General features: G+C 43.5%; 1 protein-coding gene across 2 annotated transcripts in view; it reads right to left on the reverse strand.

Moving 5' to 3' along the window:
- The window catches only part of LOC141089464 (interleukin-20 receptor subunit alpha-like), an 87,916-nt gene extending 63,353 nt beyond the window's left edge, over positions 1-24,563 (reverse strand). For both annotated transcript variants that reach the window (XM_073575895.1, XM_073575896.1), the window contains exon 1: positions 24,208-24,563. In XM_073575895.1, coding sequence (XP_073431996.1) covers positions 24,208-24,259 — 52 coding nt within the window. In that variant the 5' untranslated portion in view covers positions 24,260-24,563. The remainder of the gene's footprint in view (positions 1-24,207) is intronic.
- Positions 24,564-25,566: the final 1,003 nt, after the last annotated feature.

Consider the following 25,566-nt stretch of genomic DNA (forward strand, 5'->3'; position numbering starts at 1 on the left):
CCAATGGTGTTTTATAAATTAAAAATAATAATAATAATAATAATAATAATAACTAGATGTGTATTTCCTGAAGGAAGTACAGATAGTGGTTTGAAATGGTGCCCGGGCTGCCCCTTTAAGAGAGACTTGCCTGCTGCCCCTGCAAGACTTTCAACTCAGGATCCGTTTTAACTGTGGGTGCCTCTCAGGGGCCACTTTGGCCTCAGGGTCCGATTTTGTGGGTGGGACCCCTCAGGGCCCGATTTTGTGGGTGGGGCCCCTCTGGGTCCGATTTTGTGGCCAGGGCACCTCAGGGTCCGATTTTGTGGGTGGGGCCCCTTAGGGTCCGATTTGGTGGACGGGGCCACTCAGGGTCTGATTTGGTGGGCGGGGCCACTCAGGGTCCGATTTGGTGAGTGGGGCCCCTCAGAGTTCAATTTGGTCAGCGGGGCCCCTCAGGGTCCGATTTTGTGGGTGGGGCCCCTCAGGGTCCGATTTTGTGGTTGGGGCCTTTCAGAATCCGATTTAGTGGGCGGGGCCCCTCCGGGTCTGAATTGGTGGGCAGGGCCCCTCAGGATCCGATTTGGTGGGTTGGGCCCCATAGGGTCCGATTTTGTGGGAGGGGCCCCTCAGGGTCCGATTTTGTGTCCGGGGCCCCTCAGGGTCCGATTTTGTGGCCGGTGCCTCTCAGGGTCCGATTTTGTGGTTGGGGCCCCTCAGGGTCCGATTTTGTGTCCGGAGCCTCTCAGGGTCTGATTTTGTGGTTGGGGCCCCTCAGGATCCGATTTTGTGGCCGGGGTCCCTCAGGGTCCGATTTTGTGGCCGGGGCCCCTCAGGGTCCAATTTTGTGGGTGGGGCCCCTCAGGGTCCAATTTTGTGGGTGGGGCCCCTCAAGGTCCAATTTTGTGGGTGGGGCCCCTCAGGGTCCGATTTTGTGGTTGGGGCCCCTCAGGGATCGATTTTGTGGTTGGGGCCCCTCAGGATCCAATTTTGTGACCGGGGCCCTCAGGGTCTGATTTTGTGGGTGGGGCCCCTCAGGGTCCGATATTGTGGGTGGGGCCCCTCAGGATCTGATTTTGTGGGTGGGGCCCCTCAGGATCTGATTTTGTGGTTGGGGCCCCTCAGGGTTCAATTTTGTAGACGGGGCCCCTCAGGGTCCGATTTTGTGGCCGGGGCCCCTCAGGGTCCGATTTTGTGGCCGGGGCCCGTGAGGGTCCGATTTTGTGGCCGGGTCCCCTCAGGGTCCGATTTTGTGTTTGGGGCCCCTCAGGGTCTGATTTTGTGGCCGGATCCCCTCAGGGTCCGATTTTGTGGGTGGGGCCCCTCAGGGTCCGATTTTGTGGCCGGGGTCCCTCAGGGTCCGATTTTGTGGCCGGGGCCCCTCAGGGTCCAATTTTGTGGGTGGGGCCCCTCAGGGTCCAATTTTGTGGGTGGGGCCCCTCAGAATCCAATTTTGTGGGTGGGGCCCCTCAGGGTCCAATTTTGTGGGTGGGGCCCCTCAGGGTCCGATTTTGTGGTTGGGGCCCCTCAGGGATCGATTTTGTGGTTGGGGCCCCTCAGGATCCAATTTTGTGACCGGGGCCCTCAGGGTCTGATTTTGTGGGTGGGGCCCCTCAGGGTCCGATATTGTGGGTGGGGCCCCTCAGGATCCGATTTTGTGGGTGGGGCCCCTCAGGATCTGATTTTGTGGTTGGGGCCCCTCAGGGTTCAATTTTGTAGGTGGGGCCCCTCAGGGTCCGATTTTGTGGCCGGGGCCCCTCAGGGTCCGATTTTGTGGCCGGGGCCCGTGAGGGTCCGATTTTGTGGCCGGGGCCCCTCAGGGTCCGATTTTGTGGCCGGGGCCCCTCAGGGTCCGATTTTGTGGTTGGGGCACCTCAGGGTCCGATTTTGTGGTTGGGGCCCCTCAGGGTCCGATTTTGTGAGTGGGGCCCCTCAGGGTCCGATGTTGTGGCCGGGGCCCCTCAGGGTCTGATTTTGTGGCCGGATCCCCTCAGGGTCCGATTTTGTGGGTGGGGCCCCTCAGGGTCCGATTTTGTGGCCGGGGTCTCTCAGGGTCCGATTTTGTGGCCGGGGCCCCTCAGGGTCCGATTTTGTGGGCGGGACCACTCTGGGTCCGATTTGGTGGGCGGGGCCTCTCAGGGTCCGATTTGGTGGGCGGGGCCCCACAGGGTCCAATTTGGTGGGCGGGGCCACTCTGGGTAAGATTTGGAGGCTGGGGTCGCTCAGCCTCCAATTTGGAGGCCGGGGTCGTTGAGCTTCCGATTTGGAGGCCGAGGTAAAAAAAACCTCTGATTTGGAGGCCGGGGTCGATGAGCTTCCGATTTGGAGGCCGGGGTCGATGAGCCTCTGATTTGGAGGCCGGGGTGGCTCAGCCTCCGATTTGGAGGCCGGGGTGGCTCAGCCTCCTATTTGGAGGCCGGGGTGGCTCAGCCTCCGATTTGGAGGCCGGGGTGGCTCAGCCTCCGATTTGGAGGCCGGGGTGGCTCAGCCTCCGATTTGGAGGCCGGGGTGGATCAGCCTCCGATTTGGAGGCCGGGGTGGCTCAGCCTCCGATTTGGAGGCCGGGGTGGCTCAGCCTCCGATTTGGAGGCCGGGGTGGCTCAGCCTCCGATTTGGAGGCCGGGGTGGATCAGCCTCCGATTTGGAGGCCGGGGTGGATCAGCCTCCGATTTGGAGGCCGGGGTGGATCAGGATCCGATTTGGAGGCCGGGGTGGATCAGCCTCCGATTTGGAGGCCGGGGTGGCTCATTGTCCGATTTGGTGTGTCGGCCCTTTAAGACTCATTTGGGTGCGCTGGCCCTTTAACAATCACTTTGGCGCGTTGGCCCTTTAAGAGCTAGTTTGGCTGACTGGGCTTCTTTTAAATCCACTTTGTCGCACATGCTATCTCAGGGGCATGTGTCATGTGATGAAGCTAGATTTGCATTTGTGCTGTGGGTTTCGCTTTAAGAGCTGATATTATGTGGCAGAGGCTCTGTGCTGGGGTTCAAGTGAAGTTCGTAGGCGTTGGCATAGTAACTGGGTCTGCCTGCGCATATCAATGAGCTCAACTGTCATTTCAATCGCCTCAGGGCACGTTTTGCCATTTCCTATTGAAAAGCATTGGAGACAGTGCATTCCAATGACGGGAAAAAAAATTTTCAAACGCAAATTGCGCAAAAACTACAAATCCGATCGACACGAAAAATACTTAGCACACCTCTCATGGACGCTGGCTTCGAAACGACACCTCAACGGAGTCTGTGCGTGTAGCGGTTCGGGCCGCATTAATTGCGGAAATCAACTTAATAATAATAATAAGAAGAAGAATAAGTTAGCAGCGTTCGGATTACAATATAGTGGTTTTTTCAAACCACTATAATAAGAAGAAGAAGAATTAGGGATTAAACAGCATCAAGAAAACCTGGGAACACCACACCAGACATGTCAGTGGTAAAGTTGTGGGGGAGAGAGGAGAAAGCAGAGTACGTTATAAAAAAAATAGACCAAGCTTTGAACATCTTACGGAGCACTGTTCAATCTATCATTCAAGAAACGAAGGAGTATGGCACAACTGCAAATCTACCAAGACATTGCTGTTCACCTCAGCTGATATCTCAAGCAAGGAGAGTACTAACTAGAAAAGCAGCCAAGTAGCCCATGTTCACCCTGGAAGAGATAAAGAGATGCATAACTATTAGCCGACAAATCTGGCCTTTATGGAGAAATGGATTCAAGAAAGTCATTGTTAAAAGCAAACCATAAGAAGTTCCACTTGCAGTTTGCAAAAAGCCATGTAGGGGACACAGCTAACACATGGAAGACGGTGCATTGTTCAGATGAGACCAAAGTAGAACATTTTGGGCTAAATGCAAAACGTTATGTGTGGTTGAAATCAAACACTGCATATCACCCTGAAAGCAGCATCCAAACAGTCAAACATGGTGGTGGCAGCATCATGCCCTGGGAATGCTTTTCAGCAGGGACAGGGAAGCTGGTCAGAATTCATGGAAAGATGGATGGACCTAAACACAGGGAAATCCTGGAAGAAAACCTGGGGCATAGATTCACCTTCCAGCAGGACAACAACCCTAAACATACTGCCAGAGCTACAAAGAAACACTTTAGATCAAGGCATATTCATATGTTTGAATGGCCCAAAGACCAGACCTAAATCCCATTTAGAATCTATGGCAAGACTTGAAAATTGCTGTTCACAGACACTCTTCATCCAATCTCACTGAGCTAGAGCTAGTTTGCCAAGCACTATGGGCAAAAAATTCAGCCTCTAGATGTAAAAAGCTTGCATATACATACCCCAAAAGACTTTCAGCAGTAATTGCTGCAAAAGGTTGTCCTACAAAGTATTGACTCAGGTGTGCTGAATATAAATACACATCATAGTTTTCACATTTATATTTTTTAATTGATTAGAAAACCATTAATCATTTCCTTTACACTTCACAAGTACTTGCCACTTTGTGTGGGTATATCACATAATATCCCAATAAAATACATTTAAGCTTGTGGGTGTTATGTGAAAAAATGTGGAAAAGCTCACAGGGAATAAATACTTTTTCAAGGCACTCTATATCCTTGAACTCTATCGGTGTGTTGGACCAGTGAAGTAACTGGACAATGTGTGTTATGTTATAAAAATTTACGGTATATGTTATATTTAAGCTTGAAATTGCTAATAGAACAGAATCCATTGAGAAAATGATATGTTCAGCATGAAGAGGCTATAAAAATAATGAGTAAAGTGGTTGTCATCCACACTCTAATGACTACCTGTTGGCAACATCAGAAGTGAAGGAATTTCCTGATTTAAAGCCTCATACACATTGGCTGAAGTCGTCTGCACACATGAATATTGGTGGGATCAGCCCACAACCATTTGTGTATAGGGGCCTCTTGACTCTTTGTCATGGTCACGCGTGGCTGGACACAGTGCCTCCAGCAGGGCGGATTTAGATGACACGCGTGACCCTGGATACACCGCCTCCAGTTGGGCGAATTTAAATAATAAAACGTGCAGCTGGATACGCCGCCTCCAACAGGTGAATTTTTGAAATACACCTATGTCTTGGAAACCCCACCTCCAGTAAGGCGAATTTAAACAATAAAAGGGAAAACCTGAGTAACAATAACAATGGTGGCCCTGCGATAGGGAACAGGGAAGTGGAGACCTCCTGCACTCCCCTGAGTCAGTGTCTCTACACTCCTAACGTTCCCTAGGCCGGTTCCACACCGGGAGCCGCTCAGGATACCTTTAAACCCTAGCTCGCCCTCCACCTACCCCTTTAAGTGTAATGGCCGGTGCGGAAACTAATCCCACCACTGCACTAAAACACACATAAAGAAAAGAGACAAAACAGGGAAACACCACGTAGCTTTGCTCTGTTGCTTACGCTCCCAGCAACAGAGCCCACCACCTGCGTGCATCTTTTCCTCTGACCGGATCCAACACCATAGTGCAGCTTTGGAGCAAACAGAGTCCACCACCTGCGTGTAGCTGTCCAGAAACAGAGTCCAGCATATGATTCCAGCAAGAGTCCAGCATCTTGAGTCCAGCTTTCCAGCAACCGAGTCCAGCATCATGAGTGCAGCTCTCCAACATAGCTGCCACTCCACCAAGCCATGCAAGAACTCCTTGCTGACACTATAGCTGCAACTCCACCAAGCCATGCCAGCCCTCCTCACAGACACCATAGCTGCCACTCCAGGACTCTCACTGAGCTGCCCGGGACTCTCCTTCAGCTCCATCCTTCATCCAGGCTTGCTTGTAACTGAGGACTATCACCAACAGTGATTACCACACCTGACACTCTTTTATAGAGCAATCACACCTGTTTTATAATTATGTGCACAAAACTAAAGTAACCAAAGTGCAATGACCCTAATGGCCACCGGGGGGAAACTAAGAAAAAGACACCACTGTGTAAAAACCCTTAATGGCCACCGGGGGCAAAACCAACCCTGAGCAAACAGCTCACAGAAAAAAAAGGTTACTTGTGCATTTTCTCTGTCATATCCAACCTGGATCATGACACTCTTCCTTGACAAATTATGTCAAACCAAGCATTTCTAAGTATAGGGGTGTCAAGAGAGGTTATTGTTGGGTAGAACAATATCAAATGTGTATGAAGAGTATCTATAGGTTTAATTTTATTTATTAAATTAATAGTATACTTGAAAATGAGCAACTCTGTAATACTGTATATCCTAGTACAGAAATTTGCTTATTTTTTCTCCTAAATTGATCCTTCATTCTCAATTCATGGTTTAAATCTGTAGTCAGTGCGGTCAGATTTTCCCATTGGTTGCTGCTTTTAAAATTCTATGGAGGAAGAGAAGCAAGAGACCAACACAGACTTTCTTGTTAGTGGAGTTTTAGTCTTCCAATTAGAAATCATCCAGACCTGAATAAGTAAGATGATTTGTTTTTTTATTGATAATGCCGGAATGGAGACAGAATGACGGCCGCATCACATATAAGCAGTAATCTGTCTGCCCCAATACAGATTCTTTGAGTTTAAAGAGAACAACAGACGGTCATTCAAAATACAAAGTTTGCAAAATAGTACATATGTTGGAATATGCTTAACTGTCAGCTTCCCTTATCTACACTACCAGAGTAGAGAAACGGATGATATATATATACTGTATATATACTGTATATACATACATACACATACATAAAAGAAAGGACTTTATTACAATTATTATATTTCTGTTGCAAGTTTTCCTGAAATGAGAGCTACAATTCTCCATAGCAGTTTGTGAGCACCAACTGTCATCTCCTTATCATATTCTCAATCTGTGAATTGAGAATTTTGAGAACGAATTATCAGTTCCAGAGGATGCAAATACTTATGTCCCCCCAAAAAATTGAGAAAAGTATTCAAGGAGTGATACCTTGTACAAGGTGCAATGCAGGGACATACAAAGGAGAAACTGAACAAAAACTTCAAACAAGGATGAATCTGCATAGACATACGATAAAAAATGAGCTGGACACACCTGTAGGAATACACTTCTCTAGACCAGGACACAGTACGGCAAATCTAACAGTCTTAATTTTGAAAGGTCATTTTAATAGTGACAGAGAAGGAAAAATATGGGAGTACAAATTTATACATATGTTTCAATCTCTAACAATAGGACTGAATTTGACACCTGGATTCTTGACTCAGGACACAGGTCATACCTCTACAAGAAGATCTTCAGATGTCTAATAGAACACTTCCAGTTCATACTTCTACAAGAAGATCTTCAGATGTCTAATAGAACATTTCCATCTCATCTACATGTATAACAAAAACCTTAATTTGATTTCCTTGGCCTATCTCTAGCAAGCATCTCTCTTTTCCTTGTATAATTCCTATAAAAATGTTGCCATCTCTTCTCAGTATAGGCCTGATGAAGGGGCCTTCTGAGCCTTGAAAGCTTGCAAATATAATTTCTCTGGTAAGCCAATAAAGGTATCATTCCTTGAATACTTTTCTCAATTTTTGGGGGGGACATAAGTATTTACATCTATTTTTCTGGCTAACACGGTACCACCATATTATTTCGTATTGTACATCAGTTCCAGAGGAGAAAGAAGCAAATTTCTCTAAGATATTTTACTAAGTTACTTACTTTTATGTGTACTATTCATTCATGAAAAAGAAATTAAATGATGGCTACCCTTTAGATTATTGACCCTGATCAAGTACTGTGAGGGATGCCCTAAAGTGACTTGTGGGGATACATTGTGCTAGCTCATTTGCCCTTAGAACACCTGTTGTATGATGTCTGAGACAAAGAGTCGGAGGTATCGCGGTGCAGTCAGTTCAACTACCTCTGGACCTGGATGTAGATAGGGGCCCTCTAACATTGGTGACACACATTCAGCTGAAATGTATTGCAGAACAGGGGGCCTTCCGGCTCCCTGCACTGCAATACAAGCTGTCAGCCAATCAGAGGCTGGCAACTGATGTCTGCGTGCCCGCGACCTCATGAACTCTTGACAACATATGCCATGGTGAAGATGCCGAAGTCAGATGTCGGATCCTGCACCTGTTTTTTTAATACAGTGGAGAACAGGCAACATCATATTATGATGGGGCCCAGGATGGAGAACATGAACACCAGGAAGGGGCCTGGATGAGCATAATAACCCCAGGAAGAGGCCAAGATTTGGCACAATAACCCTAGGAAAGGGGCAGGGTGCTATAAATGACAAAAATAACAAGAAAATCCAAAATGCAAGGAACTGTGCTGTACATAACAAAAGAAGGTACTGTGTAATAAGGGGCGGTAATATACATAATGAGAGGCAACTATGTAATACTTAATATATATAATCTGTAGAGTCTGTAGCTTGGTTTCCATAAAAGGAGGGTGTTCCAAACACATTTCTTGCACAGGGTCCCTAAGTTGTCAGTGTCTGCCTCTGATAAAGATTGTAACTTGTAATATAAAGAGGTGCTGTGGGCTGTGACAGTGAGAGGAGCTGTGGCCTGTAAGACTATGTTTTTGCTATGGATAACTGCCTGCTATGTGTAAGTGATTAAAAGCGATTTATGCTCCCAAGTTTTGTGCCACAGTAGTGAAGTGCAACTGCCAGGAACTGTAAGCTGTTGTGTAACAATTGTTCAAATATTTTGCCAAATTTGCTGTCAAAACATGTACAAGTCTTGTGTGTGTCTGTCACTATAACATGAAATGAAAGTTGTGTCTGGGGTCAAATGGCCATAAAAATTCAGACCCACTGGAAAGTAGAGGAAATGGCATTTGATGTATGATGTCCAAAACTGCAAGAAAGATTGGGTAATACTACATCATGTTGAGAATGCAGGACTTCACAGAAGCAGGAGATAAGCAGCAGGTGAATGGTAACGTGACCATATGTGAGAATGACTCAAGTGTTCACACCTACAGACAGTTCATTACTAAGTAACTAATCCTACTTCAATAAAGGCCAGATTGGACATATAAAAAGTCTTCACAATGCCAATTATTGAGACAGCACTCATTTTTGAGCATAGCACAGTTTCTAGATACGATATTCTATAAAATATGAATATAGAAAAAAGGGCAAGAGGGCATCATGGTGTAAGGAATAGATTTCGACATGGCGGATGTTTTATTATCACTATCAATAAACAGCACTAGCGGCAGGCAACATGGAGCTGGATTGCACTCAGATGTGCATTAAAGGGAGCCTGTCAGCTTATTCATGCTACTAAAATCACAGCAGCATAAAACAGCTTGGCTATACAATTGCAGCCTGGCATATTTTTCGCTTAAATGCTCTGGCAGAAGAAAAATATACCAGGCTCTGATTCATGCTGTCCATGGTTTGGACCACATAACTCAGCTGACAGATTCTCCTTAAATATCATTGTGGTTACACAAGAGGAGGCTTTTTGGCATTTCAAAGGGTTGTCCACTACTAGGACAACCCTTTCTCATACCCCATGCTTGGCACTGATAAAACAAAAAAGAGAAATCCATGTTTTTCTTATATATAAATTGGCTGTTAAGATCTATGGGCTGGACACTGATCCGAATAAGGATCTGCCCCAGAGCTTATTTTTAATGAGAGGGGGTGTTACCAGGGTGAACCGAGTGATGACTGACAATCTACATGTCTCACGCTGGTAACACTAAATGTCATTTAAGCACTTTCTGACAGATGACATACTATCCCGTCCATGTGCCCTGGGACTTAATTCCCAAGGACGGGATAGTACATCATCATAGATCAGCGGCGCTCACAGGGGAAGCGCCGCTGATCGCGGCCGGGTGTCAGCTGATTGTCACAGCTGACACCTGGCACTATGTGCCAGGAGGGGTCATGGACCGCCACAGGCACATTAACCCCTGGCATACTGCGTTCAAACATGACCGCAGTGTACCGGGGGCATAGGGAAGAATTGCGCAGGGAGGGGGCTCCCTTCGTGCTTCCCTAAGGCCTCTTTCACACTTCAGTTTTTCCACATCAGCCAAAATCCGCCAAAATTTGAAAATGGCGGATCCGCATTCCTTGTGGCGGATCCTCCATTTTTTCCCATTGAAATACATTAGTGGCGGATTTTAGCGGTTGGTCGACCGTCATGTCCGCTATTCGGCGGATCCGCCAGATTTCTGGCGGATTCTGTCTGAGGTGGACGGACTTTGTAACGTTTTTTGTCTGCGTCAAAATGGCGGATCACGGCGGATCCGCCGTGATCCGCCATTTCATAGAATGGGTGCCTATGGGCGGCAGATCCGCCGGGATCCGCCATTTAGTGGAATCCGCCGGCGGGATCCGCTTTTTCGCACTGAGCGTGCTCAGAAAAAAAGATACTTTTCCAGACAGTCCACAAACTATATAAAGGTGGGCTAATGACTCATTGGGCCCAGACATTCGGCAGCAGCAAGAGAGACAAGATATCAAGACAGAAGATAAAGATACAAAGCCTGCCAGCACCTGCCCAGCAGCAAGACCCCTGCAAGCACAAGCCAGGAGCAAGAGGAGCACCTGCCCAGCACCAAGCCACGACCGAGAGGCCTGCCAGTGCCAGCCAGCACCAACAGCCTGCCAGCAAAGCCTGCAATTGTGAGTATAAAACCTATTTGTGTGGGGCATGTTTGTGTGTGTGTGTGTGTGGGGCATGCCTGTGTGTGTCTGTGGCTAGCCTGCCTGTGTGTGTGTGGCCTGCCTGTGTGTGTGTGGTCTGCCTTCCTGCCTGTGTGTGTGTGGTCTGCCTTCCTGCCTGTGTGTGTGTGTCCGTGGCCTCCCAGTGTTGCATGTCTGTGTGTGTGTATTTTTATTAAGCTTTTTTTTCATACTTTAATTGTTTTTCTGTTGTTGCATGTGTACTGCATTTTATTTTCATACTACTGTAATTTTATTTGAATATTTGCAAGTGTGCTGTGATTGTGTTATGTGTGTATTGTATGTGGTGTGACTGTGGTATTGTATGTGGTGTGACTGTAGTATGTGTTCAGCATTTTTTTTATTTTTCATGTACTGTGGTATTTAAAATAAAGAGCATAGTAGCTCCTACTTGTCAAAAAATGAAAACAAAAAAAAATTATAATAAATAAAAACTGTCTCCAAAAACTGTCCGTAGTATCATTGTAAAACCAGGTAACGTTAAGTGTGGGTATATGTGCAACAAGGTCACATTAAGTGTTGGTATACGTGCAATACCTAAACAAGGTCACGTTAAGTTTGGGTATACATGCAATACCTAAACAAGGTCACTTTAAAGTGTGGGTATACTCTCACTGATAGATTCTCAGTTAACTCTGCATCAGGGAATTACACACATGCCATACCTAAACAAGGTCACTTTAAAATGTGGGTATACTCTCACTGACAGATTCTCAGTTAACTCTGTATCAGGGAATTACACACATGCAATACCAAAACAAGGTCACTTTAAAGTCTGGGTATACATATACAATACCAAGGTTTTTTTTTTTTAAAGAGTAGCATGAGGTTTAGGTTTGGGAAGGTTGCGCATTTCACATATCTACATTCAATTTTTTGGGGTGGTTTTTCAATCAAAATATATCTGAACCTTTTTTTATCTTATTACAAGTGTGTTTATACTTGCAGATCCATTCACAAAGAACCTGCAAACCATCTTGCAGCAGACCCGCCAGGCCGCAGCAGACCCAGATAAAAGATTGAAATTTTCTCAGTAAGTATAAAGGCCTGAAAGATTTTGTTATCCTTTGTATAGTAGCTTAGCAAGTGTCTTTATACTTGAAGATCAGTTCAGGAAGGACTGCAGACCTGCCAGGCCGCAGCAGACCCGCCAGGCCGTAGCAGACCCAGATAAAAGATTGAAATGTTTTCAGTAAGTATAAAGGCCTAAAAGCTTTTGATATCCTTTGTATAGTAGCTTAACAAGTGTCTTTATACTTGCAGATCAGTTCAGGAAGAACCGCAGCAGACCCACCAGACCGCAGCAGACCCACCAGGTCGCAGCAGACCCAGATAAAAGATTGAAATTTTCTCAGTAAGTATAAAGGCCTGAAAGCTTTTGTTATCCTTTGTATAGTAGCTTAACAAGTGTCTTTATACTTGCAGATCAGTTCAGGAAGGACCGCAGACCCACCAGGCCGCAGCAGACCCGCCAGGCCACAGCAGACCCACCAGGCAGACCGCAGCAAACCCGCAAGCTAGGCCGGAGCAATAATGTCTTCTTCTGGGAGCTCCCCCTTACATCATCAGCGAACTGAGGTTACTGTATATAAATAATGGGGAGTTTTTTATTCTTATTTTATAGGGTTTTTTTAATAATATATGGATGTATTATGTTTTCACAGGAAGCTGAATCTGAGGAGCTTCCAGGAGGAGACATGCAGGATGGAGAAATGCAAGGAGGGGGTGTGCAGAGTGTAAGTTTAGCAGATACAAAAACTCACATACATACAAAATGCTACACCCAACACAAACATTCATCACAGCACACACAATAACTACGCATCCATACAAGCACATAACTTTTTTTTTTTACAGTCTTCACAATCCAGTGCCCGCACTAGAGTGACTCCCAGGACATCCCAGGGTCATCAAGGTGATGCTTCCGGTGGTTGGCGAACAGTAAGTAACCCTTTAGTTGGGTGATTGATTAATGAACCTCATGTGTCTGAATTTAATATTCCTTTTTTTTTTCACAGGTTTCACAGCATGCTCCCCACAGAGCAGTAGAAGAGGGAATCATCATTGATGTGGACACCCTCATCGAGGCTGTGCCACTGCGGGAGCCGCTGTGGGACATGGCAAACCGCTACCATGCCGACCAACCAACCACCCGACTGCTATGGGATGAAGTGTGTTCAGAGGTTATAGAGACCTGGGAGGAGCTCGATGCGAGGGCCAGGGATTTTGTGCGTAAGTATTCCAATTTCAGTAACTTATATTACAGCTAGTGAAGTGTTGAATACTAACCACTTTGTTTATTTTTTTCCTTCATAGGTGACAGGGTTATCATACGGTGGCGGTCGCTCAGGGATCGCTTCAAGAGGGACTTCAACAAGGAGATGCAGGCCCCGAGTGGATCGAGAGGACGCAGGAGCAGCCAGTATAAACACTACAGAACCCTGTCGTTCGTCCGGTCGACGATGGTGAGCAGAAGGTAAATATTCCACACACCATTTCTGTAGTACAAATGTTTACATGTTTAACCTAATTTTTTTTTTCAGCAAGGCCAAATGAAATATCAATATATTAATATTTTTTTTTTCTCTTTTCTAGCACCATCTGCAGCACTCGGGAGCCTGCTTCTGAGTTGCCTCCCTCTGGAGGGATCCCTTCGGAGACCACCACCGGGGACCACATCGAGGTATCCGACCCCTCTGTACCTTCCCTCTTGTCTCGTCCCTCTGTCCCCTCCACCAGCACTGGAGCAGCAGGGCAGTCTTCATCACATGAAGCTGCAGGTGATGGTTTACAGTACCCTTTACCCCACCTCTCTGACACTGCCACAACATCTCTACCAACTTTTGGTTCTGGATGGCAGCGTCTGAGAGGTCAGGAAAGGATAACTTTGTCTGACTGTTTGAATCTGAATTCAACCATCCAGAATGCATTCAGAATTTTGGGCCAACAGACAACTTCAGGGTTGAACATGATAACTCAAAGTATCATGGAACTCAGAAGTTATATGGAACGGATGAATTCAGAGTCAAACCAGGCGCCGAGACATATTTTTTTTCAGTCAGTTGTCCGGCACATGGAAGAGTTAAATCCTCACCTGCAGATGCATGTGATGCAAGGATGTCACAATGCTCTAGTGACTGCAGTATCCCAGGTCTCCCAATCTACCCATGCACCTATTCCATCACCTTCTCATTTCACCGTCCATCCTCCCTCCGTCCATCATTCCACCATCCATCCTCCCTACTTCCATCATTCCACCGTCCATCCTCCCTCCGTCTATCATTCCTCCATCCATCCTACCTCCGCCATTCCTCCCTCCATCCATCCTCCCTCCGCCCATCCTCCCACCAATCCTTCTCCTTTCTCTAGTTCCCCATTCCATTCTTCCCAGTACCTTTCTTCCCCACTGCATTATACCCCAATGACCTCACCGTACCCACCCCCACCTTCAATGTTCCCACAAACCTCCTCTGTCCATCAACTCCCATCCCAACCTCATGTTTTAAACCCCCCTTCCACTTCTGATCCTCACAAACCTTGTTCCTAGTCCTCCCCCCCCTCGATGTGGTCAGCCCTGTTAACCCCTCCGATGATATCTCCACCCAACAATACCCGAATCTGTAACTTTATCTTTAACTTAACTTTGTTAAATTGTTAAAAAAATAAATTATATTTTGTTTCAAAACAATTTTATTATGTGGTTTTTTTTTTTTCTTTAGTGTTAAGTAAAAAAAAAAAAAAACACCAGTGGTGTTGAGGTTAAATACACAACACTTGGGTAAAGGTAATACACAACAAAAAGGTTCAATGTACACCGGTGGTGTACAGGTATATACACAACACTGGTAAAAGCAAGGTTCAAAGTACACCGGTGGTGTACAGGTATATACACAACACTTGGGTAAAGGTAATACACAACACTTTGGTAAATGTAAAAAAGGTTCAATGTACACCGGTGGTGTACAGGTATATACACAACACTTTGTTAAAAACAAGGTTCAAAGTACACCGGTGGTGTACAGGTATATACACAACACTGGTAAAAGCAAGGTTCAAAGTACACCGGTGGTGTACAGGTATATACACAACACTTGGGTAAAGGTAATACACAACACTTTGGTAAATGTAAAAAAAGGTTCAATGTACACCGGTGGTGTACAGGTATATACACAACACCTTGGTAAAAACAAGGTTCAAAGTACACCGGTGGTGTACAGGTATATACACAATACTTGGGTAAAGGTAATACACAACACTTTGGTAAATGTAAAAAAAGGTTCAATGTACACTGGTGGTGTACAGGTATATACACAACACTTGGGTAAATGTAAAAAAAGGTTCAATGTACACCGGTAGTGTACAGGTATATACACAACACTTGGGTAAACAACACTTGGGTAAATGTAAAAAAGGTAAATGTAAAAAAAGGTTCAATGTACACCGGTGGTGTACAGGTATATACACAACACTTGGGTAAAGGTAATACACAACACTTTGGTAAATGTAAAAAAAGGTTCAAAGTACACCGGTGGTGTACAGGTATATACACAACACTTTGGTAAAAACAAGGTTCAAAGTACACCGGTGGTGTACAGGTATATACACAACACTTGGGTAAAGGTAATACACAACACTTTGGTAAATGTAAAACAAGGTTCAAAGTACACCGGTGGTGTACAGGTATATACACAACACTTGGGTAAAGGTAATACACAACACTTTGGTAAATGTAAAAAAAGGTTCAATGTACACCGGTGGTGTACAGGTATATACACAACACTTGGGTAAAGGTAATACACAACACTTTGGTAAATGTAAAACAAGGTTCAAAGTACACCGGTGGTGTACAGGTATATACACAACACTTGGGTAAAGGTAATACACAACACTTTGGTAAATGTAAAAAAAGGTTCAATGTACACCGGTGGTGTACAGGTATATACACAACACTTGGGTAAAGTTAATACACAACACTTTGGTAAATGTAAAAAAAGGTTCAATGTACACCGGTGGTGTACAGGTATATACACAACACTTTGGTAAAAACAAGGTTCAAAGTACACCGGTGGTGTACAGGTATATACACAACACTTGGGTAAAGGTAATACACAACACTTTGGTAAATGTAAAAAAAGGTTCAATGTACACCGGTGGTGTACAGGTATATACACAACACTTGGGTAAATGTAAAAAAAGGTTCAATGTACACTGGTGGTGTACAGGTATATACACAACACTTTGGTAAAAACAAGGTTCAAAGTACACCGGTGGTGTACAGGTATATACACAACACTTGGGTAAAGGTAATACACAACACTTTGGTAAATGTAAAAAAGGTTCAATGTACAATGGTGGTGTACAGGTATATACACAACACTTGGGTAAAGGTAATACACAACACTTTGGTAAATGTAAAAAAAGGTTCAATGTACACCGGTGGTGTACAGGTATATACACAACACTTGAGTAAATGTACCATAACTCTGAAACAAAAAAGGAAAAATTACAAAAGTTTTTCTTATACAAAAAAGGAATCTTGGTATAAAATAACCAAAAAAAAAAAAATTATACCTTGTCATCTTGCCAGTCAACTCTTCTTTCTGGTGACACAAAATAATCAGCAAATGTGTCCCTCATTCTTGTCACTGACACAGTACTCCTGTCACGGTCACGTGTGTCTGGACGCTGCGAGTACCGCAAGGCGAACCCAAAAGACTCCCATGACCCTGGATACAGCGCCTCCAGTGGGGCGAATTTAAATAATAAAACGTGCAGCTGGATACGCCGCCTCCAACTGTCGAATTTAGGTATTACACGTTATACATACAGTAGTCTGGAAACCCCGCCTCCAGTAAGGCGAATTTAAATAATAAAGGGGGAACCTGGGTAACATTAACAATGGTGGGCCCTGCAATAGGGAATTGGGAAGTGGAGACCTCCTGTACTCCCCTGAGCCAGTGTCCCTGCACTCCTAGCATTCCTTATGCCGGTTCCGCACCGGGCGACGCACAGGAACCTAAAAACCCTAGCTCGCCCTGAACCTAAACCCTCACTAGGGAATTGGTCGGTGCGGAAACTAATCCCACCACTGCACTAAACACACATTAGGGAAAATGACAATACAGGGGAAACACCACTTAGCTCTGCTCTGTTGCGTATGCTCATAGCAACAGAGCCCACCACCTATGTGCATCTTCTCCTCCACCCGGATCCATCACCACAACTGGATCCTTCACCATAGTGCAGCCTTGGAGCAGAGTCCACCACCAGTTGCAGCTGTCCCAAAGATGAGTTCAGCTCCTGCCCCAAAAAGTCAAGCATGCTTGAGTCCAGCTCTCAGCAACCAAGTCCCGCATGCTGAGTGCAACTCTCTCCATAGTCGTCACTCCACCAAGCCATGCAAGCACTTCCTGCCGACACCATTAACTGTGACTGCACCATGCCATGCCAGCCTTTCTTGCAGACCACCTAGCTGCCACTCGTCCCCTCTGGCTGAGCTGCGCAGGACTCATGTTCAGCTATTTCCTTCACCCAGGCTTCCTTCCCAAATGACAAACTCACAATATCACCAACCGTCATTAAACCCACCTGAACTCTTTTAAAGAGCCTCACACCTGATTTATAATTACGTGCACTAAACCAAAGAAACTAAAGTGCACTACCACTCACCATGAACGACACCACGTGTAATAATTCTAATGGCCACCGGGGGCAATCACATCATTTTGGCACTTAGCCAAAGGAAAAAAAGTTCACTTATCAATTTAAACTGTCAGATCCACGCTGGATCATGACAACTCCGAACACTTGTCTGGTGATAATCCCACAAGGTGGTTTCACAAACGTTTTCTTCCATGGAAACAGGTTCCTTTGAAATTACAAAATTGTGCAGGATGACACATGCCTTCACCACCATATCCACAGTCTAAGTTTTCATTTGAATGGCAGTTAACAGCACTCTCCATTTTGATGTTAAAATCCCAAAAGCGCACTCCACCACTCTTCGCTCTCTTTTCAATCGATAGTTAAATATTTGTTTGTGTGTGTCAATCCATGACTTCCATATGGCTTGAGAAGATGTTTAGAGAGTTGAAATGCATGGTCTCCAACACATACAAATGGCATTGGTGGGCCTGTTGTTCCAGGGAGTGGTCTTGGAGATGGGAATTCAAAATTGTCTCCATACAAACGACGGCCCATTGCGGACATCTTGAATACCTGCGAATCATTGGATCGACCATATGCACCAATGTCGACCGCAATAAATTTGCATTTTGAGTCTGCAATGGCCATCAGTACAATTGAGAAGAATTTCTTGTAGTTGAAAAATTCAGATCCAGATCCAGTGGGTTTCGCAATCCTTATATGCTTCCCATCAACTGCACCAACACAATTCGGAAACTGGCAGATTTCTTGAAAGTTGTCCGCAATCTCCAGCCACCTTTCCTGTGTTGGCTGTGGGATGTATTCCTCCTTTAGACAATCCCACAATGCCCGGCAGGTCTGCTGGACTATTCCAGAGTTTGTCGATATCCCAAGCAGGAACTGGTAACGGAGGGAGGTGAAGGATTCTCCAGTTGCCAGGAATCTGTTAAAAAAGGGTAAAAAGTATAATTAATACAAACTACAAGCAATAACATGACAATAAAAGTCTGCAGAATCTGAAAACTTTAAAAAAAAAGATAACTTACCGAAGGGTCACCATCAAATGCTCCGCCGGTGATATAGAAAAGCGCATGTAGGTGTCCCTACTATGGATTTGCGCTCCGACACGCTCCACCAAAATTTCAAACAAGTCCTGTCTCATCCGCACATAATTAAAGAACTTGTCCGGGTTATCCCTCAATTCCAGATAAAGTGTTGAAAAAACGCCAAGGGTAAACCTCTGTGCATTTATTGGATGAATTCACTGCCATCTCTTCCTTCTCCGACGCAGGATTCGCAGTCTTGTTTTCTCCCTCTGCAGAGCAATAATTGCCAAACGATTGCATTGAAAATCAAATTCCACACAGATGCTGTTAATATTTGCTATTACTCCTTCCATCTCTGCCACTAGCTCTACAACCTTTCAAAGATATTGTGTTAAAACACCCTAGATATATTTTTCCCCTAGTTTCCAGGATCCAATCACATTTGGGACCATTTTCCAAGAGCCAATCATATTTGGGAGCATCCTATTTTGAAGGTGTGGAAAATCAGATCTGTCAGAAAACGGACCCAACGGATGTCAAAAATGGATGCCAGCGGATGGTACGGATCTGTTTTTTGACGGATCTGTATAAAAATCCGTATAGTGGATCCGTCAAAAAACGGATCCGTACCATCCGCTTGCATCCATTTTGCAACATTTTTAGCAGATCCATTTTCAAATTTTGGCGGATTTTGACTGATGTGGAAAAACTGAAGTGTGAAACAGGCCTAAGACCCTCGGAACAACGTGATGTTCTCGCGTTGCTCTGAGGGCCTCCTTCCTGCAGGCCCCTGGATCCAATATGGCCACGGGAGCCTTCGCGATCCTGCAGGGAGGTGGCTTTCTCAGTGCCTGCAGAGAGCAGGCGCTGACAAAGCCTCCTGCAGTGCCTGTCAGATCGCTGATCTGACACAGTGCACTGCAAAGTGTCAGATCAGCGATCTGACACTATACAGTGATGTCCCCCCGGGACAATATAATAAAGTTAAAAAAAATCATGTGTAAAAATAATTTTTAAAGAAATCCTAAATAAAAAATAAAAAAGTTCCCTAATAAATTCTTTTTTTTGTAAATAAAAAAAACCCAATAAAAATACACATATTTTGTGTCACCGCTTCCGTAACAACCCGCCCTATAAAAGTGTCTGACTAGTTAACCCCTTTAGTGAACTCCTTAAAAAAAGCAAAAAAAACAAGGCAAAAAATAATGCTGAAAAAGTCATCTTGTCCGGCAAAAAAGGAGCCACCATACAGCGTTATCAGCAAAAACATAAAAAAGTTATAGCTCGCAGAATAAAGTGATGCAAAAATAATTATTTTTTAGGTAAAATTGTTTTTATTGTATAAAAGCGCCAAAACATAAAAAAGATATAAATGAGGTATGGCTGTAATAGTACTGACCCGAAGAATAAAACTGCTTTATCAATTTTACCACATGCAAAATGGTGTAAATGCCCCCCCAAAAGAAATTCATGAATTGCTGTTTTTTGTTCATTCTGCATCCCAATAATTGGAAATCAAAAAATGTCATGTGCCCGAAAATGGTACCAATAAAAATGTCAACTCGTCCCACAAAAAATAAGACCACACATGACTCTGTGGGTCAAAATATGGAAAAATTATAGCTCTCAAAATGTAGTGATGCAAAAACTATTTTTTGCAATAAAAGCATCTTTTAGCGTGTGACAGCAGCCAAACATAAAAACCCGCCATAAATAGTAAATCAAACTCCCTTTATCTCTCCCTTAGTTAGGGAAAAATAATAAAATTAAGAAAAGCGTATTAATTTCCATTTTCCCATTAGGGTTAGGGTTAGGGCTAGGGCTAGGGTTGGGATTAGGTTTAGGGGTGTGTTGGGGTTTGTTGTTGGAGTTAGAATTGGGGGGTTTGCCACTGTTCAGGCACATCAGGGGCTCTCCAAACGTGACATGGCGTCTAATCTCAATTCCAGCCAATTTTGCATTGAAAAAGTCAAACGGTGCTCCTTCCCTTCCAAGCTCTGCCATGTGCCCAAACAGTGGTTTACCCCCACATATGGGTTATCAGCGTACTCAGAACCCCAAAAGTTATTGTGCAATTTGTCCTGTTTCCCATGAGAGCATAAAAATTGGGGGTGAAGAGATCATTTTTGTGGAAAAAATATGATTTTTTAATTGTATGGCTGTACGTTATAAACGTCTGTGAAGCACTTGGGGGTTCAAAGTGCTCACCACACATCTAGATAAGTTCCGTTGGGATCTAGTTTCCAAAATGGGGTCACTTGTGGGGGGTTTCCACTGTTTAGGCACATCAGGGACTCTCCAAACACAACATGACACCCGCAGACCATTCCATCAAAGTCTGCATTCCAAAACGTCACTACTTCCCTTCCGAGCCCCGACGTGTGCCCATACAGTAGTTTTCTCCCACATATGGGGTATCAGCCTACTCAGGAAAAATTGTACAACAACTTTTGGTGTCCAATTTCTCCTGTTACCCTTGGAAAAATAAAAAATTGAGGGCAAAAATATTTTTGTGGGAAAAAATATGATTATTTTATTTTTATGGCTTTACGCTTTAAACTTCTGTGAAGCACTTGGGGGTTCAAAGTGCTCACCACACATCTAGATAAGTTCCTTAGGGGTCTAGTTTCCAAAATGGGGTAACTTGTGGGGGGTTTCCACTGTTTAGGCACATCAGGGGCTCTCCAAATATGATATGGCGTCAAGCCAATTTTGCGTTGAAAAAGTCAAACGGCGCTCATTCCCTTCCAAGCTCTGCCATGTGCCCAAGCAGTGGTTTACCCCCACATATGGGGTATCAGCGTACTCAAGACAAATTACACAATAGCTTTTGGGGTCCTGTTTCCCTTGGGAAAATAAAAATTGGGGGTGAAAAGATCATTTTTGTGGAAAAAATATAATTTTTTTATTTTACGCCTGAATGTTATAAACTTCTGTGAAGCCCTTGGGGGGTTCAAAGTTCTCACCATACATCTAGATAAGTTCCTTGGGGGGTCTAGTTTCTAAAATGGGGTCATTTCTGGGGGGTTTCCACTGTTTATGCACATCAGGGGCTCTCCAAATATGATATGACGTCAAGCCAATTTTGCGTTGAAAAAGTCAAACGGCGCTCATTCCCTTCTGAGCTCTGCCATGCGCCCAAACAGTGATTTACCCCCACATATGAGGTATCAGCTTACTCAGGACAAATTACACAATAACTTTTGGGGTCCTTTTTCCCTTGGGAAAATAAAAATTGGGGTGAAAAGATAATTTTTGTGGAAAAAATATGATTTTTTAATTGTACGGCTGTACATTATCAACTTCTGTGAAACCCTTGGGGGTTCAAAGTTCTCACCACACATCTAGACAAGTTCCTTGTGGGCCTAGTTTCCAAAATGGGGTCACTTGTGAGGGGTTTCCACTGTTTTGGCACATTAGGGGCTCTCCAAATGCGAAATGGTGTCTGATCTCAATTCCAGCCAATTTTGCATTGAAAAAGTCAAATGGCGCTCCTTCCCTTCTGAGCTCTGCCATGCGCCGAAACAGTGGTTCCCCCCACATATCAGGTATCAGCGTACTCAGGACAAATTACACAATAACTTTTGAAGTCCAATTTCTCCTGATACCCTTGGTAAAATAAAAAAATTGGACCTGAAGTAATTTTTTTGTGAAAAACCATTCAAATAATTCCTGTGAAGTACCTGAAGGATTAATAAACTGCTTGAATGTGGTTTTGAGCATTCTGAGGGGTGCAGTTTTTAGAATAGTGTCTCTTTTGGGTATTTTCTATCATATAGACCCCTCAAAGTGACTTCAAATATAAGGTGGTCCCTTAAAAAAAATGGTGTTGTAAAAATGAGAAATCGCTGGTCAACTTTTAACCCTTATAACTTCCTAACAAAAAAAAATTTGGTTCCAAAATTGTGCTGATGTAAAGTAAACATGTGGGAAATGTTAATTATTAAGTATTTTGTGTGCAATATCTCTGTTATTTAAGGGCGTGAAAATTCAAATTTGGAAAATTGCAGAATTTTCAAAATTTTTGCCAAATTTCCATTTTTTCACAAATAAACGCAAGCTATAAGAATGAAATTTTACCACTATCTTGAAGTACAATATGTCACGAAAAAAACAATTTCAGAATCACCGGGATCCATGGAAGCATTCCAGAGTTATTACCTCATAAAGGGACAGTGGTAGAATTGTAAAAATTGGCCAGGTCATTAACGTGCAAACCACCCTTGGGGATTAAGGGGCTAAAATAAGCTCTGGAAGCAGATTCACAGGGAGATCTGTGTCTGGCCCAATCTTAATCACTCATTTACATCTTAAAAAAAGAGAATTTCACAGGAATAAAACATACGATCGCAGATATCAAGATAGCCGCACATGACCTGTTTACATGAGCTAGACTTGCTAATAACAATGGTTTTTATGCATATTTAAAAAAGCAATGCACCAGTAGAATGAGCATTTTATTTTTTAATGGTTGATTGCCAGCCCATTAGATTGGCCAATAGTAAGGAATAAATGCTCCTATAGATACTCATTCACCAAGGAATGACTGTCAAAACGAAAGCAGAGCAAGTCAAAAGGACTTGGGTGCAATGGTTACCAGTAAACTAAAGAACAGTGCTCAAAGTCAAGCAATAGTTGTAAAAGCAAATCAAGTTTTAGAGTGCATAACAGAGACAAAAAACTTGGACTAAAATAAAATATTATCAATCTATTAATTATCTTGAATATTGGATGCAATTTTAAGGTTCACAGTGGATAATGATATAGAAGAGCTACAAGATCAACATAAAATTGACTGTAATTCCAAGAACTAAGCATAGAAAAAATCAGTATCACTAATATAGAAAAAAATAAGTATTACTTACCCCCCACTACTCAACTACTGAAGTGCTGTTTCTCCACTACTGCCCCAGACTTTGTTGGCAAGGTTGCATTGGTGATATCACGATTACTGTAAGTTACCACTGCAGTCAATCACAGGGCCCATCAGACATGTCAATGTAATCGCGCAAGACATCCAGTGATTGGCTGCGGAGTCTGTAGTCGTGGCGTCACAGTTGCAGCGAGGTCAACAAAGCCTGGATCACTAATGGAGAGATAATGATGAAGCCATAGGGATTCAGTAATGCTGATTTTCTTATGTATAAAAAGACCACGAATTTACACACACAAAACATCCTAAAATGGTAAGGTCCTTTAATGGCCATGTATCTTTTTTTGTGGTTTGACACTATGGCATATTGCCAAATAAAATGATCAATGTGAGTAGATTTCACGGCTAAAAAAAATAAATTAAAATATAAATGTTTATAAGAAAAAATAAGACAAAATAGATTGCTTGACAGCGCAAAATTTGCAACAATATAGTATATACAGTAAACTGAATTGCAATTCATTTGTATTTCAAAATATGTAGAAAAACTGTAGTGATGACAACATTTGTCTAAAACTTGTAGAGATTTCATAAACCACCAAAACTTGTAGAGATTTCATAAACCACCAATCATTAAAAGTGGAATGCGTGAGTGCAGCTTAGACATCAAATCAATAACTATAATTTTTTAAATAATTCCCATCATAGTCGCTTTATAAGTAGGTTCTTTTAGCTAATTAATGCGCTGCTTCAGAAAGTTTCTACAGACATGCTGATTTCCTTGTCACCGAGGTCAGACCAAGTCTCAAGTTCAAAGTTTCCACATTGTGAAGAAAGCGTATCCCTTGCCTTTTTTGAAGTTAGAATATTTAGAATATTGAAAGTTTCCCAGAGTGTGTTGTGGATTGTTTATGTTAATAATCGAGTATATCCAGTATTCAATAAAGAATGTCTTTCCAGTAATCTACACAGTTTCTACCGTGTAGTCGTCAATCATGCAATTATTATAATTTACACCTAATCTAGGAGCTTACCTGAATCAATCGTCAGAGGTTGTAGTAAAAGGAGCAGAAGAGGTAGCAGCATTGTCACTGGGGCCAGCCTTATGTCTTACACATGGCTCTTGCGTAGAATTCAGGTGACATTCAGGCAGGTGAGAGTACCTTCAGTCTGCCCCATGTTTGGTAACTTGTCCCAGGAATCAGACTCGAACAGGCAAACTTCTTGTATGTAGAGCATGTGTATTCCCAGAGACGTCCTTTTTTTCACTTTTCTTCTTTATTTCATCTACATCTGTGAACATGAAGTGTTAAAGTTTCCCGTCATGTCTCTTAAGCCTCACCCAACAGTCATTCTTCCGCTTCACATTCTGTAACCTGGTTACACCTGAAGTTTGCCTGAAGTTAGCTCGAGGAAGTATAATTAGAGGAGGAGCAAGAATTATGAAATTGGATACATCTACAGTGGTTACGCTTGAGAGGAAACACAACTGATGTTTCTTAGGAACAGAATGGCAATTTTTTTAAACTATAACTTTAGTCATTTAGCAGTGAGAAACATAGTGTATTTGGTCATTCATTGCAGACAAAAACTATTAGGATTCATCAACAATCTCAACCAGACCAAGAAACCAACTGTGAAAAGATACAGTAACATCTAGTAATTATGGCTCCGGGACGCTTGGGTACAAGAGCACTAGACACTGGAATAGGGTGGATAATAGTGGTTTTCATTCACGTGCAAACAGGTACACAGATGCCACAGCGCAGAGGATGAGGACACAGGTGTAACTTAACCAACAAATATTTATTTCATTAACACAAGCATAAGTGGTGCCTAGGGCACAAAATAAAGAACAAAGAAAGTTATTGTACAATAGAATACAGCAATTTGGCTATACAGAGTATCAATACAATTCGAATTACACACTATTGTTCTGTTACAAATAAACAAAATACTATCATCATTTATGTCTTGGTCCTAATACTTTAACCTGAGGTGCATCACCGTCACTATCGGAACTGTTACAGCCGTCTCTCTGTCACTCTCTAGGCAATACAAGCTGTAATATAGGACCTAACAGAAGCCTATGATGCCAAGTCCTTTATCAATGAGTCACTTTTCACGCCCTAATACCAACATCATACCATACATCATACCAACAGTAACATATGGTGGTATTGTGATGGTCTGTTTTGCTGCTTCAGGACCTGAAAGACTTGCTATAATAAATGGAACCATGAATTCTGCTGTGTACCAAAAAGTCCTGAAGGAAAATATCCAGCCATCTGTTCATGACCTCAGTGCTTCTTGGGTTATCGAGCAGGTGTCACGAATCATTAAGGAATTCATGGCCGCTCTGGGTCTGCTGAAATTTAAACGTTTTTTCCTTT

The sequence above is a fragment of the Dendrobates tinctorius genome, unplaced genomic scaffold (assembly GCF_039654945.1).
Source record: "Dendrobates tinctorius isolate UK_male_01 unplaced genomic scaffold, ASM3965494v1 ptg000046l, whole genome shotgun sequence".
Classification (NCBI taxonomy): Eukaryota; Metazoa; Chordata; class Amphibia; order Anura; family Dendrobatidae; genus Dendrobates; species Dendrobates tinctorius.